The following is an 18,954-nucleotide window of genomic DNA, read 5'->3' as shown; positions in this document are numbered from 1 at the left end:
CCCCCCCCCCCCCCCCAAATCAGTCTTTCCATCAGTGCTTGGGTCATTATTGTGTGGAATGCATATTTGATAAGGGCTGTGATGACAGAGGTTGAAATATGGAATGAAAGGATTTGTTTGGCCGGGTTTGCACTCACTGCCCCCTTGGCCAAGGCCGTCGCTAGGGGTGGTTGTCAGGGCTGGGAGGTTCTTTTTTAACAGGCACCACCACTAACTCTGCTGTGACTGAAGACTCACTGTGTGAGGACATTGCATGTGTGTGTTTGTGTATGTACATGCATGTGCGTGTGTGTGTGTGTGTGTGTGTGTGTGAAAGAGTGTCTGCATGTGTATCTGTTTAATGGTCTGGTTTGATTTTGCTTTATTGTGCAGTATTGAGTAGGCAGGATCACAGGTCAGTATGGAGGGGTCAGGGATTTTTCTACTTTTTCTCTGCTTCTGATGAAAGTGTCATCAGGAGACCCTGCCCTTCTGTTTCTTCTTCCTGTCTGCCCTTCTGTTTCCTCTTCCTGTCTGCCCTTCTGTTTCCCCTCCCTGTCTAGGCCTGTTCCTCTGATGGGCATTAATCATAGCACTTCATCTGTACTGGTTATTATGAAGCATCTGTAATGCCTTCATAAGTGCTGCACAATGTATCGTAGCCACTCTCATAAGCATGCATGAATGACATACCCAGCTGGATTTATACAGCAGGTGTCGCATGATGTTATATCACTGGTAGTAGTTGTTGGCTTGGTCAGTGCTAAGTTGCTGCACTGTTTTTGTTAGCTTGTGCTGATAGCTGGGATGGAGGCAACGTGTTTCTGGATCCACCCATTCACCACACACTATGACATCACTGCGTGCCCTCAGGCTCCACCCATTCACCACACACACTATGACATCACTGTGTCCCCTCAGGCTCCACCCCTTTAGGCTGAGAGAGGGTGTGTATTGGGCTCTGTACCAGTGTCCCAAAATGAAAGGAGGCGATTGGCTTACAGGAATACACATCCAATGAGCAGCACACTGGGGGAGGAGGAAGTACCCCACCCCCTTTTTCTCTGGGTGACAGGAAGAGGGGCGTGGCTGTCTGCTGGCTGCAGTACACATCATTCCCCTTGGACTGGATAGTGCGCCCCCCCCCACACACACACACACACACACACCCACCCCCCAATCATCCAGTGAGACAAGGTCTCCATCGTAGGCCATACATCACAAGTAAGGCTGTTATTCATTTACACCAGACTTTCCTTAAATTAGCATTAACATAAATGTATGCTTTCCTTAACATATCAACATATCCAAATTTCTGTTTTCTGCATATTGGTCATTAAAAAAATCTTCAAGTTTCCTCTTTACTTTTTTCTCAGGTCTAAGACGTACACCTCCATAGTGTAATTATATCAGGGGTAGACTGTCTCTCAGGTGTAAGACATACCTGCACAGTGTAATTCTATCAGGGGTAGACTGTCTCTCAGGTGTAAGACATACCTGCACAGTGTAATTATATCAGGGGTAGACTGTGTCTCAGGTGTAAGACATACATGCACAGTGTAATTATATCAGGGGTAGACTGTCTCTCAGGTGTAAGACATACCTGCACAGTGTAATTATATCAGGGGTAGGCTGTCTCTCAGGTGTAAGACATACCTGCACAGTGTAATTATATCAGGGGTAGACTGTGTCTCAGGTGTAAGACATACCTGCACAGTGTAATTCTATCAGGGGTAGACTGTCTCTCAGGTGTAAGACATACCTGCACAGTGTAATTATATCAGGGGTAGACTGTGTCTCAGGTGTAAGACATACCTGCACAGTGTAATTATATCAGGGGTAGACTGTCTCAGGTGTAAGACATACCTGCACAGTGTAATTATATCAGGGGTAGACTGTCTCTCAGGTGTAAGACATACCTGCACAGTGTAATTATATCAGGGGTAGACTGTCTCTCAGGTGTAAGAAATATCTGCAGTCACATTTCTACTGTAATCTGTATCTGTATTTAAGATGTACTGCCCGCGTCATGTCAGATGCGAACGCTTGCTGCTGTTATTCTGAAACGCGTGTTCTGTCTTCGCTGTATAATTCACAGTTGGTCGTGCGCACATTGCGCCCAGCTCAGAATGAACTGCAGCGCTTGGCTGAAACAGGGAAGCTCCATTATGGCTCAGAGGGCTCTGCCTTTTAGTGCGTTAGGGAAAATGAAGCGCTGTTTGTTTAGCCGCCTGATTTACATCCCAAAGGCGGCGGAACATTCCCTGGGTTCTCTCCCCCACAGAGGAACACAGGCCGGGTTTCTTATTGAAATGCAAACACTTAAAACACACGGGCCCAGCTCACATCCGCATCGCATATCAACAGGGAGAGAGGGAGGTGTGTGACAGAGCGAGGGTGGTCATTATGGGAGTCTAACAAAGGGAAATGAAGTCTAGAGGACGAGAATTATCACAAGATACAGCTTTAAAATGCAGCCAAAAGGCCAGTTGTATTTATGGGACCAAAATGGCCGTTTCCTTCTTGCAAAGCAGGCTCCCGAATGTGCTCAGCGGAACCCCGGAAATAACAACATCCTCCGGGGATTTTAAGAAAATTTTATTTTTTAAATATTTCTTCTTTTATATTTTTTCATCCAGCTACTCAGCAAGCATACTCAGTAGGCAAGTAAGCTGTTTGGGACATGGCCCAGGCTTGGAACAGACTGGTGCACCCAACCAAGCACCTCCTCTGGGGTGCACCTACTGAACCAGTCTTCTTTTCATGTCAGTAACTGTGTCAAACACAGAGCTACTATAACCCTGTGCTACCCCAAACACAGAGCCATTGTAACCCTGTGCTGTATGTGTGGATGCACGCCTGCGTGATTTATGTAGATTTCTGTAACGCCGTAACGTTTTTTGGTTGTTTGAAAGATTCAGTCCAGGTTTTAAACATTTAAGAACTAAAAATACTTAATTGCTGCCCTGTCAGTGATGATCATCACAGTTGCACTGTGGAAAAACACCAGCATTCAACCAGCAATGAGACAAGTTGCCTAAATACTTACAAATGTACAAACAGCTCACCCTTAGCCCCCCCCCAATTCCAGCTCACCCTCAACCCTCCCCCAATTCCAGCTCACCCTTAGCCCCCCCAATACCAGCTCACCCCTAACCCCCCCCCCCCCAATACCAGCTCACCCCTAACCCCCCCCAATTCCAGCTCACCCTCAACCCTCCCCCAATACCAGCTCACCCCTAACCCCCCCCCAATACCAGCTCACCCTTAGCCCCTTCAATTCCAGCTCACCCTTAGCCCCCCCAATACCAGCTCACCCTAACTCCCTGCACTTTTCTGCCTTTCATGGTACAGGCACCATCACCCAGGACACAAAATGGCCACTATGAGTCATCAGTGAAGCTGCATCTCACAGAACAGCCAAAAAAGAACCAACTTTATTTAAAAGGCATGGACAGGACAGACAACGGAGACGACATGTTCCATTAACTGAAATTTATTATTTGTTCTGTTTAGTCATCTTCACCATCGTGCTCATAGGGTGAAACAATCAGAGCTTTACAGATGTACCTGTGCACCCTGGACAGTCAGAGCTTTAGATTTAGCTGTGCACCCTGGACAGTCAGAGCTTCAGATTTACCTGTGCACCCTGGACAGTCAGAGCTTTAGATTTACCTGTACATCAGACCGCTGGCTGCCCAGTGCGCTAAGAACAAGCATCACCATTCAGAAACTACATCAGCTTAGTCTCCACCGCCACACACATAGATGTCAGGACGAGTGTGTGTGTGTGCGTGTGTCTGTGCATGTGTGCGCGCGCGTGTGTGTGTGTGGGGTTCCATGCGACGATCTCAAACAGCACTGTGTCCCTCTGTGCCAGGATTTGACCCGGGTGGGGGTGGGGCATTTGGGGTTGGGCTTCCAGCTCTGACGGGACAGTCCGCAGGGCGAGAGGGCCTTACCTGCAGAAAATACGCAGGGCTCATTTAAAATGCATGCGTACTCAACCAATCGGGGCAAAGACGCATTTAAAATGCATGCGTACTCAGCCAATCAGGGGCAAAGACACATTTAAAATGCATGCGTACTCAGCCAATCAGGGGCAAAGACACATTTAAAATGCATGTGAGCCCACGTGTGCAGACATGTTTCTCACGACAGGATCCGAAGGCAGGGTTAATCCTGCACCCCAGGTTTTAGCGAGAGGTACTCTGCCCCCCTGTGTTAGCCATTTAAAGCACAGCAGTCTTAAATGGGTATGTAAGGGGCCCCACCCAACCCAACAGCACAGCCACGGGACCCCAACCCAACCCAACAGCACAGCCACGGGTCCTTACCCTAGACTCCACCACACATCCAGGGTTGATCTCGCTTCTCCAGAACCCCCCAGAACACTAAGGGCACAGATTAGACACATTAGGACACAAAAACCACAGATTACCGCAGTGCCTGCAGGTTTAACTCCAGTCCTGGAGGGCCACAGTGTCTGCAGGTTTTTGGCCACTTCAGTTTGGAAGTCAGTGACAGGCTAGAGTCCAAGGCCTAAACTGGCAGCTGACTGGAATGAATCCACTAACACCCCACCCCCTAGGCCCGTTTTGGGATTCACAAAGCTTCGCTGCGCACACACACACGCCCCCAGTCATATGCAGCAGTGGGCGTGTCCCTCCCGACAGGACGTGGGACAGAGATGGGAACCCTGCTCCATGTTTTAGAGAGGAGCTCTCTCTCCCCCCCTGTGTTGGCCAGTCCCAGCACAGACAGCCTGGACTGGGCAAAGCTTTAAGGGGTTCATCAGCTTCCCAGTGCAACACCCCAAATCCTTACCACTCACAGCCAACTGTGATCGGCTAGCCTCGCCTGGAGTCTGTCTTTGGCGGCATTGCTTTCTGTGAGCTGCAGTTAGCTAGCCTGGACTGGCGTTGTCCTACGGCAGCATCGTTCTCGGTGAGCTGTGATTGGCTGGTCTGGTCAACAGGAACATCCCTTCTGGGTCCCTGGAAATGACAGCAGAGTCCAGCTCACGTCACAATGCAGGCAGAAACCTGGCAGAGTCTTCTAAAACACGATCGAGTGAAAGAGGAGCAGATGTTCTGTCCTCTCACACAGCCCCCTGGAGCACAACCCTCTAAGAGGTCACACACGTGATTAGAGTGTTCTCAACTGAACATTCTAATGCTGATGTCACACCCACTACCGGTGACTCAAAGCAGTGGAGTTCTAGAACAGCGGTGAAAAACCTTCCCTTCACTGTGACCTCACCCCTCAGTGAGCCCACGTGTGCAGACATGTTTCTCACGACAGGATCCGAAGGCAGGGTTAATCCTGCACCCCAGGTTTTAGCGAGAGGTACTCTGCCCCCCTGTGTTAGCCATTTAAAGCACAGCAGTCTTAAATGGGTATGTAAGGGGCCCCACCCAACCCAACAGCACAGCCACGGGACCCCAACCCAACCCAACACAGCCACGGGTCCTTACCCTAGACTCCACCACACATCCAGGGTTGATCTCGCTTCTCCAGAACCCCCCAGAACACTAAGGGCACAGATTAGAAACATTAGGACACAAAAATTACAGATTACACATTTCAACAGCACAAATTAAGACCAGCTAGCAAAATCGCTCCTGCACGCGCACGCGCACACGCACACACTTGGGCTGGCTGAAGTTGGGTGTTTGTAGACATATGTTGTTGTTTTTTGCAAACTTCTGGCCCGCATACGTCCCTCGGTGTGTGTTACTAAATTTACTCTAATATAATCAGGCTAAATCCAGCAAGCCCGTTGGGTCGTGCACGGACACGTGGTGTCTGGTCCGGTTAGCGTTAGCCATATCCGCGAACGCTACTATACACTTTATAGTCCACTTAAAAAGCATTCCGCAATATATGCGACAACCAACTTTGCACAGTATGGAGTGCGAAATGCTCTTTAACTGGACGTTTAATTAATCCATAGCAATGCAACAAATTTAAATTCACTTTTCTCAAACCTATGGCATACCTACCCTAGCAAAGGTTAAGCAATTCTAACCAGCAGAATAGCTCGATAATACTTGAGCTAATGTCAGTTCCTGTCAGGTACAATTAAAAGGATCACAACATTCGTATTTATTTAACTATTAAGAATGGAGGCACAGCTAGGTACATACATGCCTGAAAACTGCGGACCCATTGGAGCGGCGACACTCCACGTCTTCTCCCCTCGACGGCCGAGATGAAAGGAAGCCGGGTGATAAAGCGCGCAGATGAGCTGCCGGGCGTGGTGCATTCTGGGAAACATGGCTCTTACGGACATGCGCACTATTCTCGTGTGCTAGCATTAGCGTAACAGTGCCGTATAAAAATATGGACGAAGTGCTTCATGGCGTCACCCACTGATTTGCTATGGTTAGCGCTCACTGGCGCATGAAGCCCAAACTAGGGCGCAGCCATATTGCCGTTGCAACCAACGCAAGCGCAGTAGAGCGAAAGACTGGAGTCCACGGCTACAGGACAATCCACCCCGACTACCTTGTGTACGAATCATTGCATTTGTACATGGAAACATACATTTTTGCAACCATATTATAGATAGGCCACCATGCATTTTTGAATCAAGTTGTGTTTCGCACGTCTATGGTTTTGCATCGCTTGACCGTTTGACGCTAGTCACAGACTGTCCTACCTGTGGTGTTTAAACTTCTGGGCAGGTTTCCTAAACCTAATCTGGTCTGTAAGTAGAAATACACGAGGAAACACAAATATGATGAAATATTCAAATACATTTAGATTCAAAAATGCACTTTGTACAATTTGTTGGGCGTCAGGGTTTCATTAAAACAGTAGTTCAATGTGGTATGAGACTGTTGGAAAGAGCTGGGCTATTTTTAGGCTGCATCAACAAAAAAAATGGTCGGGGGCACGACTGCATTTCTGTTATAAAAAAGGTATTGAACGTTATATATTCCCAAAACCTTCGGACAAAACAATCATTAGAACAGTATCAACTATACAATGAAATGTATTATCACAAAAAATTGACCGATTAAGTTTTTTTTTTTTTTTGGTTGTCAAATCAACTTGGTTTCTACGTTCTACGTTAGAGTTAAATCGGCAGCAAGATCTTTTTCCCTCAATATGCGCACTTCCGGGTGCTTCACTGCCTGGCCCCTCCCACACTCTTCAGTTCCACAGTATTTTATTCACACTCCATACACCTTCCCCGTACTTCGTATACCGTCCCGGTGGCTATCTAATTGGTCAGAATTCCATTCTCCAGTCCTTTCTGGCTTATGATTGGTTCTGCGCCCTGTCCATTATGATACAGAACCATGGACTTCACAGTAACCGCTGCGCTTTCCTAGTTTGGTGGGCGGGATGTGTTTTTTCTAGTTTACAGATTGTAATCCAAATCCCAGCAACCTGCTGCGACTATTGATGTTTACTATCTACGCGTCCGTCTGTTTTTTAAATGAAATGATACGGGTTTACCCAGTAATATAGACTTATCTAGATACTTTAGACCTTTATCTGTTTGCATCTGTGCATACTGCAAGTCTTCGCAACCACTGCGCGCCCGCCGGTCTGATTTCGGTGGTCGCGACAGGGGTTGTTTTGAAAACTGTGGGTTGCAGTCTGGCCCCCTGGCTGTGACCGAAGTATCTTTTCCAGCGTCATCGTGCTCTCGTAATAATGTTTAATTTATAAAGATGGCGGTGAGGGGGACTCTCTAAACTAAATGACTGTCAGAAACATCGCCTCCATTTGTAATATGGTAAGTGATGCGATGCCTAAAAACAGGGTTAACTAGCCTGCTAGCTAGTCTTGCGTCTTGTGTGTTAACAATGATGTCATTCCCGTGGTTAAAAATATGCACAGTACAACACGCATCAGACTATGGGAGCCTTTTAAAGATGCTCATAAATTGCGATTGCGTCGGAAGTGGTCCAGGATTTGGCCTAACTTTCGCCAGGCCACTGTAAAACTGGGGTACTGAAGTGTGAGACGGGTCAGTGGCTGCCACCAGTCGTGACGTTAGCTAACAAACGCAGTCCTCTAGCTAGCTAGCTGACGATCTGACGCGATTAGTACACTATCAACTGGTTGTGGTCACAGTAGGTCTCAAAATTGGACCAATTTTCATGCTGCTTGATTATCTGCAAAAATATTTTTGAACTTATTTGAAGATGCCGCTATTTGTCTGCTTTTTTGCAGTGCTCCGTTTCAGGAGCCGAACTAGGCTAATCTGTGCTTAAATGGTGCCTTGCGTTCTGCGGCGGAGGCGCTGAAAGTCGTCCCGTGTTGCCAGGGTTCCGGACAAGCACGCGCAGTAAATCAAAGCCAGAGATTTAGACCAGACGTTGGGGTCGTGTTCTGGTATGACATGTTCTCAGCAAGTCAGCGGGGACGCCGTAGTACACATTCGTATTCGCTGGGGATTGTGGAAAATGCGATTGTGAAAATAACAGCAGTGCTGTGTTTGGCCGAAGCCTGATCTTCTTCAACGCAGGGTGCTCACGCCAGTGAATACGCACACGTCGTGCCACCTGTCACCAGTTAGGCTGCAGTTACTTCCAAGCAAAAACGTCAACAGATCAAGATCCGATTGATTGTTAGTCTTTGCTAACTGCTTTTAGGCCACGAGTAACTAGTAAAATCGCGAGGTGTAGGCCCATGATGAGATAAGACAGAAAATGAGGCAGGACAGGTAGTTTGCTTGTCTCTCCAGACCCTCACCAGCATCTGGAAAGGCAAGAAAGATTTGGTGAGGTTTAATTCCTGTACGCACTGATTTTTCCTGGCTATCTTCTGACTCAGACAGGAAAACCACTGCATCTTAGTTCCCCTCTAGTCCCACCTGTTGGTTATTTGGTTATATCTTTCAGTTATAGAACTTTTATGGTTTTAGGTTATTTTTAGTAATGGATGTGCAGGGTGTCAGTTGTGGATGTAAACTCTGTCAGTGAAACTGTATTGAATACAATTTTTGCAATATTTTTCCTGTGCAGACTGTCTGTGTGTGCGCGCGTGTGCGTGTGTCTGTGCGTGCGTGCATGCGTGTGTATGTGCGCGTGCGTATGTGTGTGTGTGTGTATCTGCGCATATGTATATCTGATGTTGTGCATGTGTGTATCTGCGCATATGTATATCTGATGTTGTGCGTGTGTGTATCTGCGCATATGTATATCTGATGTTGTGCATGTGTGTATCTGCGCATATGCGTGCGTATGTGTGCGTGTGTGTATCTGCGCATATGTATATCTGATGTTTCCTCTTTTAACACAGGGCACCAATGCCTCCGCCCTGGAGAAAGACATTGGTCCGGAGCAGTTTCCAATCAATGAACACTACTTCGGATTGGTCAACGTAAGTGTCAGTCATTTCAATCTCCATGCCCCCCCCCCCCCCCAGGCAGAGCAAGCCCATCTGTGTCCTCGGTGGGTGGAGCTGAGCGGTCTGTCAACTGTTTGAGGTTTAAATAAAGTTTGATGTGTGGTGTCTCCGGCAGTTTGGCAACACGTGCTACTGCAACTCGGTGCTGCAGGCGCTGTACTTCTGCCGGCCGTTCCGCGAGAACGTGCTGGCCTACAAGGCTCAGCAGAAGAAGAAGGAGAACCTGCTCACCTGCCTGGCCGACCTCTTCCACAGCATCGCCACGCAGAAGAAGAAGGTGGGCGTCATCCCGCCCAAGAAGTTCATCTCCCGCCTGCGCAAGGAGAACGGTGAGGGGGCGGGGCTACTGCACACACGCCATGGGGAGGGGGCGGGGCTACTGCACACACGCCATGGGGAGGGGGCGGGGCTACTGCACACACGCCATGGGGAGGGGGCGGGGCTACTGCACACATGCCATGGGGAGGGGGCGGGGCTACTGCACACACGCCATGGGGAGGGGGCGGGGCTACTGCACACATGCCATGGGGAGGGGGCGGGGCTACTGCACACACGCCATGGGGAGGGGGCGGGGCTACTGCACACACGCCATGGGGAGGGGGCGGGGCTACTGCACACACGCCATGGGGAGGGGGGCGTGGCTACTGCACACACGCCATGGGGAGGGGGCGGGGCTACTGCACACACGCCATGGGGAGGGGGCGGGGCTACTGCACACAGGCCATGGGGAGGGGGCGGGGCTACTGCACACATGCCATAGGGAGGGGGCGGGGCTACTGCATACATACACCATGGGGAGGGGGCGGGGCTATGGTGCACACGCCATAGGGATGGGGCGTGGCTACTGCACACACGCCATGGGGAGGGGGCGGGGCTACTGCACACACGCCATGGGGAGGGGGCGGGGCTATGGTGCACACACGCCATGGGGAGGGGGCGGGGCTATGGTGCACACACGCTATGGGGAGGGGGCGGGGCTACTGCACACACGCCATGGGGAGGGGGCGGGGCTATGGTGCACACACGCCATGGTGAGGGGTCGGGGCTACTGCACACACGCCATGGGGAGGGGGCGGGGCTATGGTGCACACACGCCATGGGGAGGGGGCGGGGCTATGGTGCACACACGCTATGGGGAGGGGGCGGAGCTACTGCACACACACCATGGGGAGGGGGCGGGGCTATGGTGCACATGCCATGGGGAGGGGGCGGGGCTATGGTGCACACACGCCTTGGAGAGGGGGCGGGGCTATGGTGCACACACGCCATGGGGAGGGGGCGGGGTTACTGCATACATACACCATGGGGAGAGGGCGGGGCTACTGTACACATGCACTATGATGAGCGGGCGGGGCTACTCTACATGTGAACCATGCTACACGCATGCACCATAACAAAGTAAAGCTAGTTTGGGTATAAACAGGGCTGATGACCAGCCTCTCTGTCGCCCCCTTGCAGACCTGTTTGATAACTACATGCAGCAGGATGCGCACGAGTTCCTGAACTACCTGCTGAACACGGTGGCGGACACCCTGCAGGAGGAGGCTCGACAGGACCAGCCCAACGGCCGTCTGCGCAATGGCACCATCGCCATGGACACCGAGGACAACAAGGCCGAGCCCACCTGGGTGCACGACATCTTCCAGGGCACGCTGACCAATGAGACGCGCTGCCTCAACTGTGAGACAGTAAGTCCCACCCCCTCTGAAACATTCACAGCTTTGGAAGTGATTTTAGAACGTTCCCATTTTTAAGGGTGTGAATTGTTAGTGATTGGAAGTGCTGCTTGCATTACTGTGGCCGTACTGTTTTTAACGCGGTTGGTGTTTGATGTATATGGTTGGTGTTTGATGTATGCTAGAGTGTGCTGGTTTCCCCCCCTGCAGGTGAGCAGTAAGGATGAGGATTTCCTGGACCTTTCTGTAGATGTTGAGCAGAACACCTCCATAACGCACTGCCTAAGGTAAGAAAAAACCTCCATAACACACTGCCTAATGTAGGAAAACACCTCCATAACACACTGCCTAAGATAGGAAAATGCCTCAGTTTAACTGCTGTGTAACTGAAGTGTAAATGTGTGTTGTGTAACTGCAGTGTAAATGCTGTGTAAATGTGTAAACTGTCTTTGCAGGGACTTCAGCAACACAGAGACCCTGTGCAGTGAATACAAATACTACTGTGAGACCTGCTGCAGCAAGCAAGAAGCACAGAAGCGGTGTGTGTGTGTGTTTGTGCGTTTCTCTGTGCGTGCGTGTGTTCGGCTGTGCGTACATATGTGTGTGAGTGTGCGTACGTCTGTGTGTGTGACCGTGCATGTGTGTGTGTATATACGTATTTGTGTGTGTGTGTGCGTGTGCTTGAGATGATTCCTCCTCCTGTGTGTCTCGTCAGGATGAGGGTGAAGAGATTACCCATGATCCTCGCTCTGCACCTGAAGCGCTTTAAGTACATGGAGCAGCTGCACCGCTACACCAAGCTGTCCTATCGCGTGGTCTTTCCCCTGGAGCTCCGCCTCTTCAACACGTCTGCCGACGCCCGCAACCTCGACCGCATGTACGACCTCGTCGCCGTGGTCGTCCACTGTGGCAGGTACCGACCCTCTCTCTTCCCCCTCTTTCTCTCTCTCTTTCCCCCATCCCTCTCTCTCTCTCTCTCTGTCTTCCTCATCCCTCTTTCTCTCTCTCTTTCCCCCATCCCTCTTTCTCTCTCTCTCTCTCGCTCTGTCTTTCCCCCATCCCTCTCTCTCTCTCTCTTCCCCATCCCTCTTTCTCTCTCTCTCTCGCTCTCTCTTTCCCCCATCCCTCTCTCTCTCTCTCTCTCTCTCTCTCTTCCCCATCCCTCTTTCTCTCACACGTTTTCAAGCAGGAGTATTAATCATATGAGAGTATTTATTACTGGATGTTTGGTTGTGGGGTTGTGGTGCGTTGCCGTGTCGACTGTCTCCCTGGCACCCGAGGTGTAGTGTCACGCTGTTTGTGGTGGTACCGGTGCTGAGTTATGACTGTGGCGTAATGCACTGGCGTTATTTGAAGCTGTCACATGGTTTGTCTCCGTAGCGGTCCAAACCGCGGACATTACATCACCATCGTTAAGAGCCACGGCTTCTGGTTACTCTTCGACGATGACATTGTAGAGGTCAGTGAATGCTTTTTAATATATGTACACAAGCTTTCTGTATGATGTAGGTTATATTTTATGACTGTAAAATATATTATTTATACTGCTGTGACTATCTTTGTAGTGTTTGGCTTTATAATTTATAGTGACATAAAATAATTTCAAAAGTTTCATGTCCATTAAATCAATTTTTAAAGGACACAGGAGCTTCTCTGCTGCTGAAATATTTAGTATTTATGCCCCTCCCTTTCCTTCCCATGCCCCTCCCTTTCCTCCCCATGCCCCTCCCTTTCCTCCCCATGCCCCTCCCCTTTCCCCCACGCCCCTCCCTTTTCTCCCCATGCCCCTCCCTCTCCTCCCCACGCACCTCCCTTTCCTCCTCACGCCCCCTCCCTTTTCCTCCCACGCCCCTCCCTTTCCTCCCCATGCCCCTCCCTTTCCTCCCCACGCCCCTCCCTTTTCTCCCCATGCCCCTCCCTCTCTGTGCAGAAAATCGATGCCCAGGCCATCGAGGAGTTCTACGGTCTGACCTCCGACATTTCCAAAAACTCTGAGTCGGGGTACATCCTGTTCTACCAGTCCAGAGAATAGTAGGGGAATATCAGGGACCCCCCCCATCTGGAACCCACCCCCTGCCTGGGAGTTTCTCTGAGTCATGTGCCAATAAGCTTGCCCACACTCCTGGCTCCGCCCCCTGGTGGCACATTGCTCCCCATCTCTGTGTGCTAGGCATTCTGGGATCATCCTCGCCCCCCGTAGCCCCCGCCCCTCCTCACCTGCAGCTGAAAGGCACTTTAAAAAAACAACAGAAATACCGTCAAATGACCGCAGCAAACGGGTGTGCCCAGCGCCCGCCCCCGTCAGGGAGACTCGTCTGTTCCCCCCTCCCTTTCTTCATTTCTTCATTCATCCGCTCCCTCCTTAGACAGCTGGCCTGTGTCTTAAAGGTCATTTTAAGGTCCTCCTGCAGTTCAGCCGAAAGGCACTCATTGAAATGGTGTCAGTGTGTATTCTGCTTACAGTGCTTGTACTTTATATAGAGGCTATGCTAGTTATACTGGCTACAATGGATACTCTTATACTGGTCAAACTGGGTGTTATACTGTTATACTGCATATAGGAGCTGTAATGGACACAGTGGTTATACTGCATATAGGAGCTGTAATGGACACAGTGGTTATACTGCATATAGGAGCCATATACGTCATAAGGCGGCGAACTTGGGCAAACTCGCAGCCCAACACGCGTGTGTATAATCCTTGCGTTTTCAAATTGTTTGTGTAGTGACTCTCCACACCAGTGGGGGGCGCCTATTCAGATTCAGCGGTTGTGATAGCCACAGGAAACACGGAAGTGACGACATGAACATGAGCAGCAACAGTGGCTGCGGTAAAGGGGCAGAAACTTTGACAGGGAAGTCTGTGATTTTAAAGTTGCGTTAGTTTATTTAGCGCTGCAAAAAAAGAAAAGAAAGAGAATTACCCGTACGGTAATTTAGACCAGCTGCAGGGGATCCTTTACACCTGTGTGCAGACGTTCCAGCTGCAGGGGATCCTTTACATCTGTGTGCAGACGTTTCAGCTGCAGGTGATCCTTTACACCTGTGTGCAGACGTTCCAGCTGCAGGGGATCCTTTACATCTGTGTGCAAATGTTCCAGCTGTTTCAGCCGGCGGGGATGAGTGCGATGCGGAGGCCGTGCGGATTTGAGTCTGTTCTGCGAACGCGTCGCTTCACATCACTTAGCTTTTACAGTCTAGCCAAAGTTCGTTTCCACGGCAAATATACTCCCAGCTTTACTGGAAAACAAGGTGCCCCAAAACTTCACAGCTCTGTGAACGCCCATCCTCCAGCGGCCTGTGTGTGGACGCGCGCTTGTGTGTGCGTGTGCGTGTGCGTGTGCGTGTGAGTGTGTGTGCATGTGTGTGTGTGATATGTGCCAAATGAGGAACTGCTTCTCACTTATAAAAATAATTCTTTATAAAATGTATATTATTTGTGGAAATATTTTTTAAAAATGTGTATATAGAGAATTGAACTGTTTTAAAAAAAAATATTTTTTAAACCCAGAAACTTAAAAAAACAAAAAAAAAAAACACTAAAGTAGAAATGTTTGTGTACTTGTTTGTTTGAGGTCCATTGTGTTGTCATGGGTAACAATACAAGCCAAGTCTGTTACACTCTGTAAAGAATGGGATAATAAAACTACACTTTAAACTTGTGTGTGGCTAATGCTACTGTACCCATAACCATTCTCAGCTTTGTTGTGGTAGTCAATTGATACGTGCATATGCTTATGTGTACTTTGTCATAAAATCTTAACTACACTTCCCAGAATGCATTTACTTCCCTCAGTCTTTAAGCATGAGGGCGTTTCCATGCAGATGAACAGTGAGCACACTGCACTCATTGCCTGGAGTCGCGCTCTGCTCTGTGCTCTGAGAGTCCAGCGGTTCTGTTGCTGCTGGGAAAGGTGGGTTCTGATTCGCCGTCTCCTTCTGAATATGCATTGAGGGGCGGGTCCCGTGCACTGCTTCACCCAGCCTCCTTGGCGGAAGGGTCACAGAGCTGGATGCCTGGGCCGTAAATAGTGGATCGCTGTGATACTCACAGGGTCAAAGGTCAGCCCTTCCCCCCAAGCCAGGTTCTCTAATGCATGTACCAAGCGGAGAGGAAGTAACACACTGTGTGCATGGCATGGCCTGTCAGTCATCTACACACAACCATACTGTGTGTGTGCGTGCATATATAGTACTGTGTATGTGTGCACATATAATACTGTGTGTGTGTGCATATATAATACTGTGTGTGTGTGCATATATAAAACTGTGTGCATATATAATACTGCATATATAATAGTGTGTGTGTGCATATATAATACTGTGTGTGTGTGCATATATAAAACTGTGTGTATGTGCATATATAAAACTGTATATATAATACTGTGTGTGTGCATATATAATACTGTGTGTATGTGCGCATATATAATACTGTGTGTGTGTGTGCGCATATATAAAACAGTGTGTGTGCTTATATAATACTGTGGGTATGTGTGTGTGTGTGTGTGTGTGCATATATAATACTGTTTGTGTGCACATATAATACTGTGTGTGTATGTGCATGTGTAATACTGTGTGTGTGTGTGTGAGAGAGAGAGAGTGTACAGTATATGGTATATATGTGGGTGAGGTAGATTGTGTGTGTGTGAGAGTGTGTATGGTATATGGTATATATGTGGGTGAGGTAGATTGTGTGTGTGTGTGAGAGAGTGTGTATGGTATATGGTATATATGTGGGTGAGGTAGAGTGTGTGTGTGAGAGAGTGTGTGTATGGTATATGGTATATATGTGTGTGAGGTAGTGTGTGTGTGTTTGTGAGAGCATATTAAGTGTCCTCTTGAACCTGAGCACCCCCCCCCCCCAGTCAGATGTGCCACAACAGGGTGTTCCTTGTTCCTGGAAGAGGAGGAGGTGAAACTGGAACACAAACCAACCTCTTGCATCACTTCCTGTTGTAGCTGCAGACCAGCTGACCCCTCCCCTTGCTGACAGGTGTTTCACAGCACCATGGCAACAGCTAAACACACTGCTGCAGAAGACTTCTCTGGAGAGAGACACCTGCTGTCAAGGCAACCCAGGAACACAGTACAGACAGAACAGTGTAAAGAGCAGCACAATGTAAAGAGCAGAACAAGGTAAAGAACAGCAGTACAGACAGAACAGAATGAAGAGCAGAACAAGGTAAAGAACAGCAGTACATACAGAACAGAGTAAAGAGCAGAACAAGGTCAAGAACAGCAGTACCGACAGAACAGAGTGAAGAGCAGAACAAGGTAAAGAACAGCAGTACAGACAGAACAGAGTGAAGAGCAGAACACGGTAAAGAACAGCAGTACAGACAGAACAGAACCACACCCCCCACCCCTCGGACGTCTGCCGCTGTTGGAGCCAGAGAGCGCTACGGCAGAGACGGTAAGTCTGAGGGGGCAATGCTGAGACATGATGGGGGGTAGATGGGATTGTGGGTAGTGCACATTTTAATTATAAGTGCAGATTGCTGGACACAGGGAATCTGCTTTAATCCCATTCATAGTGGATGGAGCTGCTGCCACCGAAGAACTGTCTCATGTAATTATGTTATATATTATGGTTTGTTCAGGTGATAACAGCAGTCCTTGCTGTCTGTGTCCAGGGCAGCACTGAGACGACGTTGCCATGGAAACCTGGAGGCAAAGGCCAATCAACACTGTCCTCACATGCAGTGCCGCCAACAGGTTTGACAGGGAGAGGCAGAACTGTGATGTGTGCAGGTGGGTGTGATCTGCAGGATGATGTCATTTCAGCCTCTCCACTGTGCCCCCTGCTGGGGGAGTGGGTGCATTGTGCAAGAGCACAGAGAAAAGCACAGTTCCATCACTGCAGAACTCTTTACTGCCATCACGCACCAGGTGTGTGTGTGTCTGTGTGTGGTGTGCGTGTGCGTGTGTGTGTGTGTGTGCGTGTGTGTGTGTGTGTCTGTGTGTGCGCGTGTGTGTGTTTGTGTGTGTGTGTGTGTGTGTGTGTGTGTGTCTGTGTGTGGTGTGTGTGTGTTTGTGCGTGTGTGTGTGCGTCTGTGTATGCGCGTGCGCGCGTGTGTGTGTGTGTTCGTGTGTGTTCGTGTGTGTATGCGTGTGTGTGTGTGTTCGTGTGTGTATGCGCGTGCGCGCGTGTGTGTGTGTGTTCGTGTGTGTATGCGTGTGTGTGTGTATGTGTGTGTGCAGCGTGTGTATGCGTGTGTGTGTCTGTGTCTGTGTGTGCGTGTGTGTGTGTGTGTGTTCGTGTGTGTATGCGTGTGTGTGTGCGTGTGTGTGTGTGTGTGTGTTCGTGTGTGTATGCGTGTGTGTATGCGTGCGTGTGTGTGTTTGTGTGTGTATGCGTGCGTGTGTGCGTGCGTGTGTGTGTGTGCGTGTGTGTGTATGTGTACTGATTGTGGTTCTCTCCAAATCATGCAGAAAGAAGTCAGGGAGCCCCAAACTGCCTCAGAAGCCGAAAGCTGTGAGTGTCCTGTCACTTGGACTTTTCTTAAGAAGTTTACATTTTTTGTCTTTGTAAACAGCACACCTGCTGATATTGTACAGACTATCTATTAGGGTATATGGTACAGTCTTTCTATATGGTTGTATGGTATGTTCTGTGTATAAGGGTATATGATACAGCCTATGTGTTCGGGTATGGTATATGGTTAGTTCATGTGTGTTTTTATCTGTGTATAAAGGTATAGGTGTGTATCGTATGAGTGGCTTTGCCTGTGTTTAAGGGTGGTGGTACAGAGACTGGTTTCAGCTCTCTGCAGGTGTACCAGTCCCTTAGTGAGGTGGTGGCAGAAGCCTTGGAAGATGACCTGACACACTACATTACCCAGTATCCTTTGATCACCTGTGATGTCACCAGTCTGCAGAAAATATGCATACATGCACATCACCCAATGAACTGTATAAGAACTATAATGGAAACATGGTCATGTGGTTCCACCCAGTTCCATTCAATTTGATAGCAGATGGACAGGCAATAATATTTTATATTTTTCCTGGATCAAAAAAAATTCTGGGCTGAACAAAACAGAAAAAATATGAGCAAATATCACTCTTCTGATTGCATCTGATTGGTTAAAAACAAAACCGATGAGATTTGTAACAGGGTCTTGGGACAACCATAGTAGCTTTACAGCTTCATCACATGAAGGGGCCTATCTGCACAGTGGCTTCATCACATGAAGGGGCCTATCTGCACAGTGGCTTCATCACATGATGGGGCCTATCTGCACAGTGGCTTTCTCACATGAAGGGGCCTATCTGCACAGTGGCTTCATCACATGACGGGGCCTATCTGCACAATGGCTTCATTCTCTTCTCAGACCACATTTACAGAACTGTGGGAAGGCATAGTACAGCTAAATAGCTTGCTAACTAGTTAGTCAAGCTAGTGACTGTTGCCTTTATGGTTATACCTTGTGCTTCTTAACAAAAGTTTAAAATCCTTTGAAATTAGTAATATTTTCAAAGACTGAACATCGCAAGATATGTGTTGTCCGACTATTTACTATAAAGGGGAACAGAATCTATAACCTGTTGGCTGCACGGTAGCTTGGAAATAGCTTCGTCTAACTGGCTCTATAGTTAGATAATATTGTCTAGATAATAACGGACTGCCAAGGGGTTTCTAAAAAGTGCAGTTACACTGCTCCCTGTTACCACCAGAGCAGTGCTAATTGCCCCTCTATTACCCCAGTGGAGTTGTATTTCTCCCTGTTACCCCCCAGAACAATGCTAATTGCCCCTCTGATGCCTTGGGGTAGTTTTATTGCTACTTGTTACCCGCTGAACAGTGATAATTGCCCCTCTGTTACCCCAGTGCAGGTATATTGCTCTGTGAATGTAATGTAATGTGTTACCCCCCAGAACAGTGCTAATTGCCCCTCTGTTGCCCCAGTGTTTTCCCTGACAGTTTC

At 48.8% G+C, this 18,954-nt stretch overlaps 2 protein-coding genes, 1 long non-coding RNA gene and 2 other non-coding genes across 12 annotated transcripts in view; 2 read left to right on the top strand and 3 right to left on the bottom strand.

Moving 5' to 3' along the window:
- Positions 1–3,457: 3,457 nt before the first annotated feature.
- Positions 3,458–6,249, bottom strand: LOC118224840. 4 transcript variants are annotated; one of them, XR_004764707.1, is made up of 6 exons: positions 6,129–6,249; positions 5,457–5,513; positions 4,807–4,976; positions 4,317–4,373; positions 3,655–3,941; positions 3,458–3,619 (listed from the first exon to the last, which is right to left on the bottom strand). It is a non-coding gene; the product is annotated as an uncharacterized LOC118224840 (long non-coding RNA). The 4 variants fall into 4 exon arrangements; XR_004764708.1 differs by having other exon boundaries at positions 3,458–3,584; XR_004764706.1 differs by having other exon boundaries at positions 3,460–3,941.
- LOC118226651 lies at positions 4,123–4,239 on the bottom strand. Its single transcript, XR_004765081.1, has one exon. It is a non-coding gene; the product is annotated as a small nucleolar RNA SNORA26 (small nucleolar RNA).
- On the bottom strand, positions 5,266–5,382 carry LOC118226650. The gene has a single exon (XR_004765080.1). It is a non-coding gene; the product is annotated as a small nucleolar RNA SNORA26 (small nucleolar RNA).
- Positions 6,250–7,301: 1,052 nt separating the features above from the next.
- On the top strand, positions 7,302–14,688 carry usp46 (ubiquitin specific peptidase 46). Its single transcript, XM_035415247.1, has 9 exons — positions 7,302–7,732; positions 9,244–9,324; positions 9,467–9,680; positions 10,810–11,039; positions 11,238–11,314; positions 11,483–11,566; positions 11,743–11,940; positions 12,408–12,486; positions 12,958–14,688. Exons 1-9 carry the CDS (start codon positions 7,697–7,699, stop codon positions 13,057–13,059), a joined length of 1,101 nt encoding a protein of 366 aa, XP_035271138.1. The 5' UTR covers positions 7,302–7,696; the 3' UTR covers positions 13,060–14,688.
- Positions 14,689–15,909: 1,221 nt separating this feature from the next.
- LOC118225979 (tripartite motif-containing protein 16-like) overlaps positions 15,910–18,954 on the top strand; it is a 10,724-nt gene continuing 7,679 nt past the window's right edge. Inside the window, exons 1-5 of one of the 5 annotated variants that reach the window (XM_035415169.1) lie at positions 15,910–16,439; positions 16,627–16,777; positions 17,459–17,501; positions 17,764–17,867; positions 18,951–18,954. The exon at positions 18,951–18,954 is cut by the window's right edge and continues 87 nt beyond it. In XM_035415169.1, the coding sequence (XP_035271060.1) occupies positions 16,683–16,777; positions 17,459–17,501; positions 17,764–17,867; positions 18,951–18,954 (246 nt within the window). In that variant the 5' untranslated portion in view covers positions 15,910–16,439; positions 16,627–16,682. The remainder of the gene's footprint in view (positions 16,440–16,626; positions 16,778–17,458; positions 17,502–17,763; positions 17,868–18,950) is intronic. The other 4 variants (XM_035415168.1, XM_035415167.1, XM_035415166.1 and 1 more) reach the window with 4 other exon arrangements.

The sequence above is a fragment of the Anguilla anguilla genome, chromosome 4, assembly GCF_013347855.1.
Source record: "Anguilla anguilla isolate fAngAng1 chromosome 4, fAngAng1.pri, whole genome shotgun sequence".
Classification (NCBI taxonomy): domain Eukaryota; kingdom Metazoa; phylum Chordata; class Actinopteri; order Anguilliformes; family Anguillidae; genus Anguilla; species Anguilla anguilla.
This window is presented reverse-complemented; position numbering and strand designations above follow the sequence as displayed.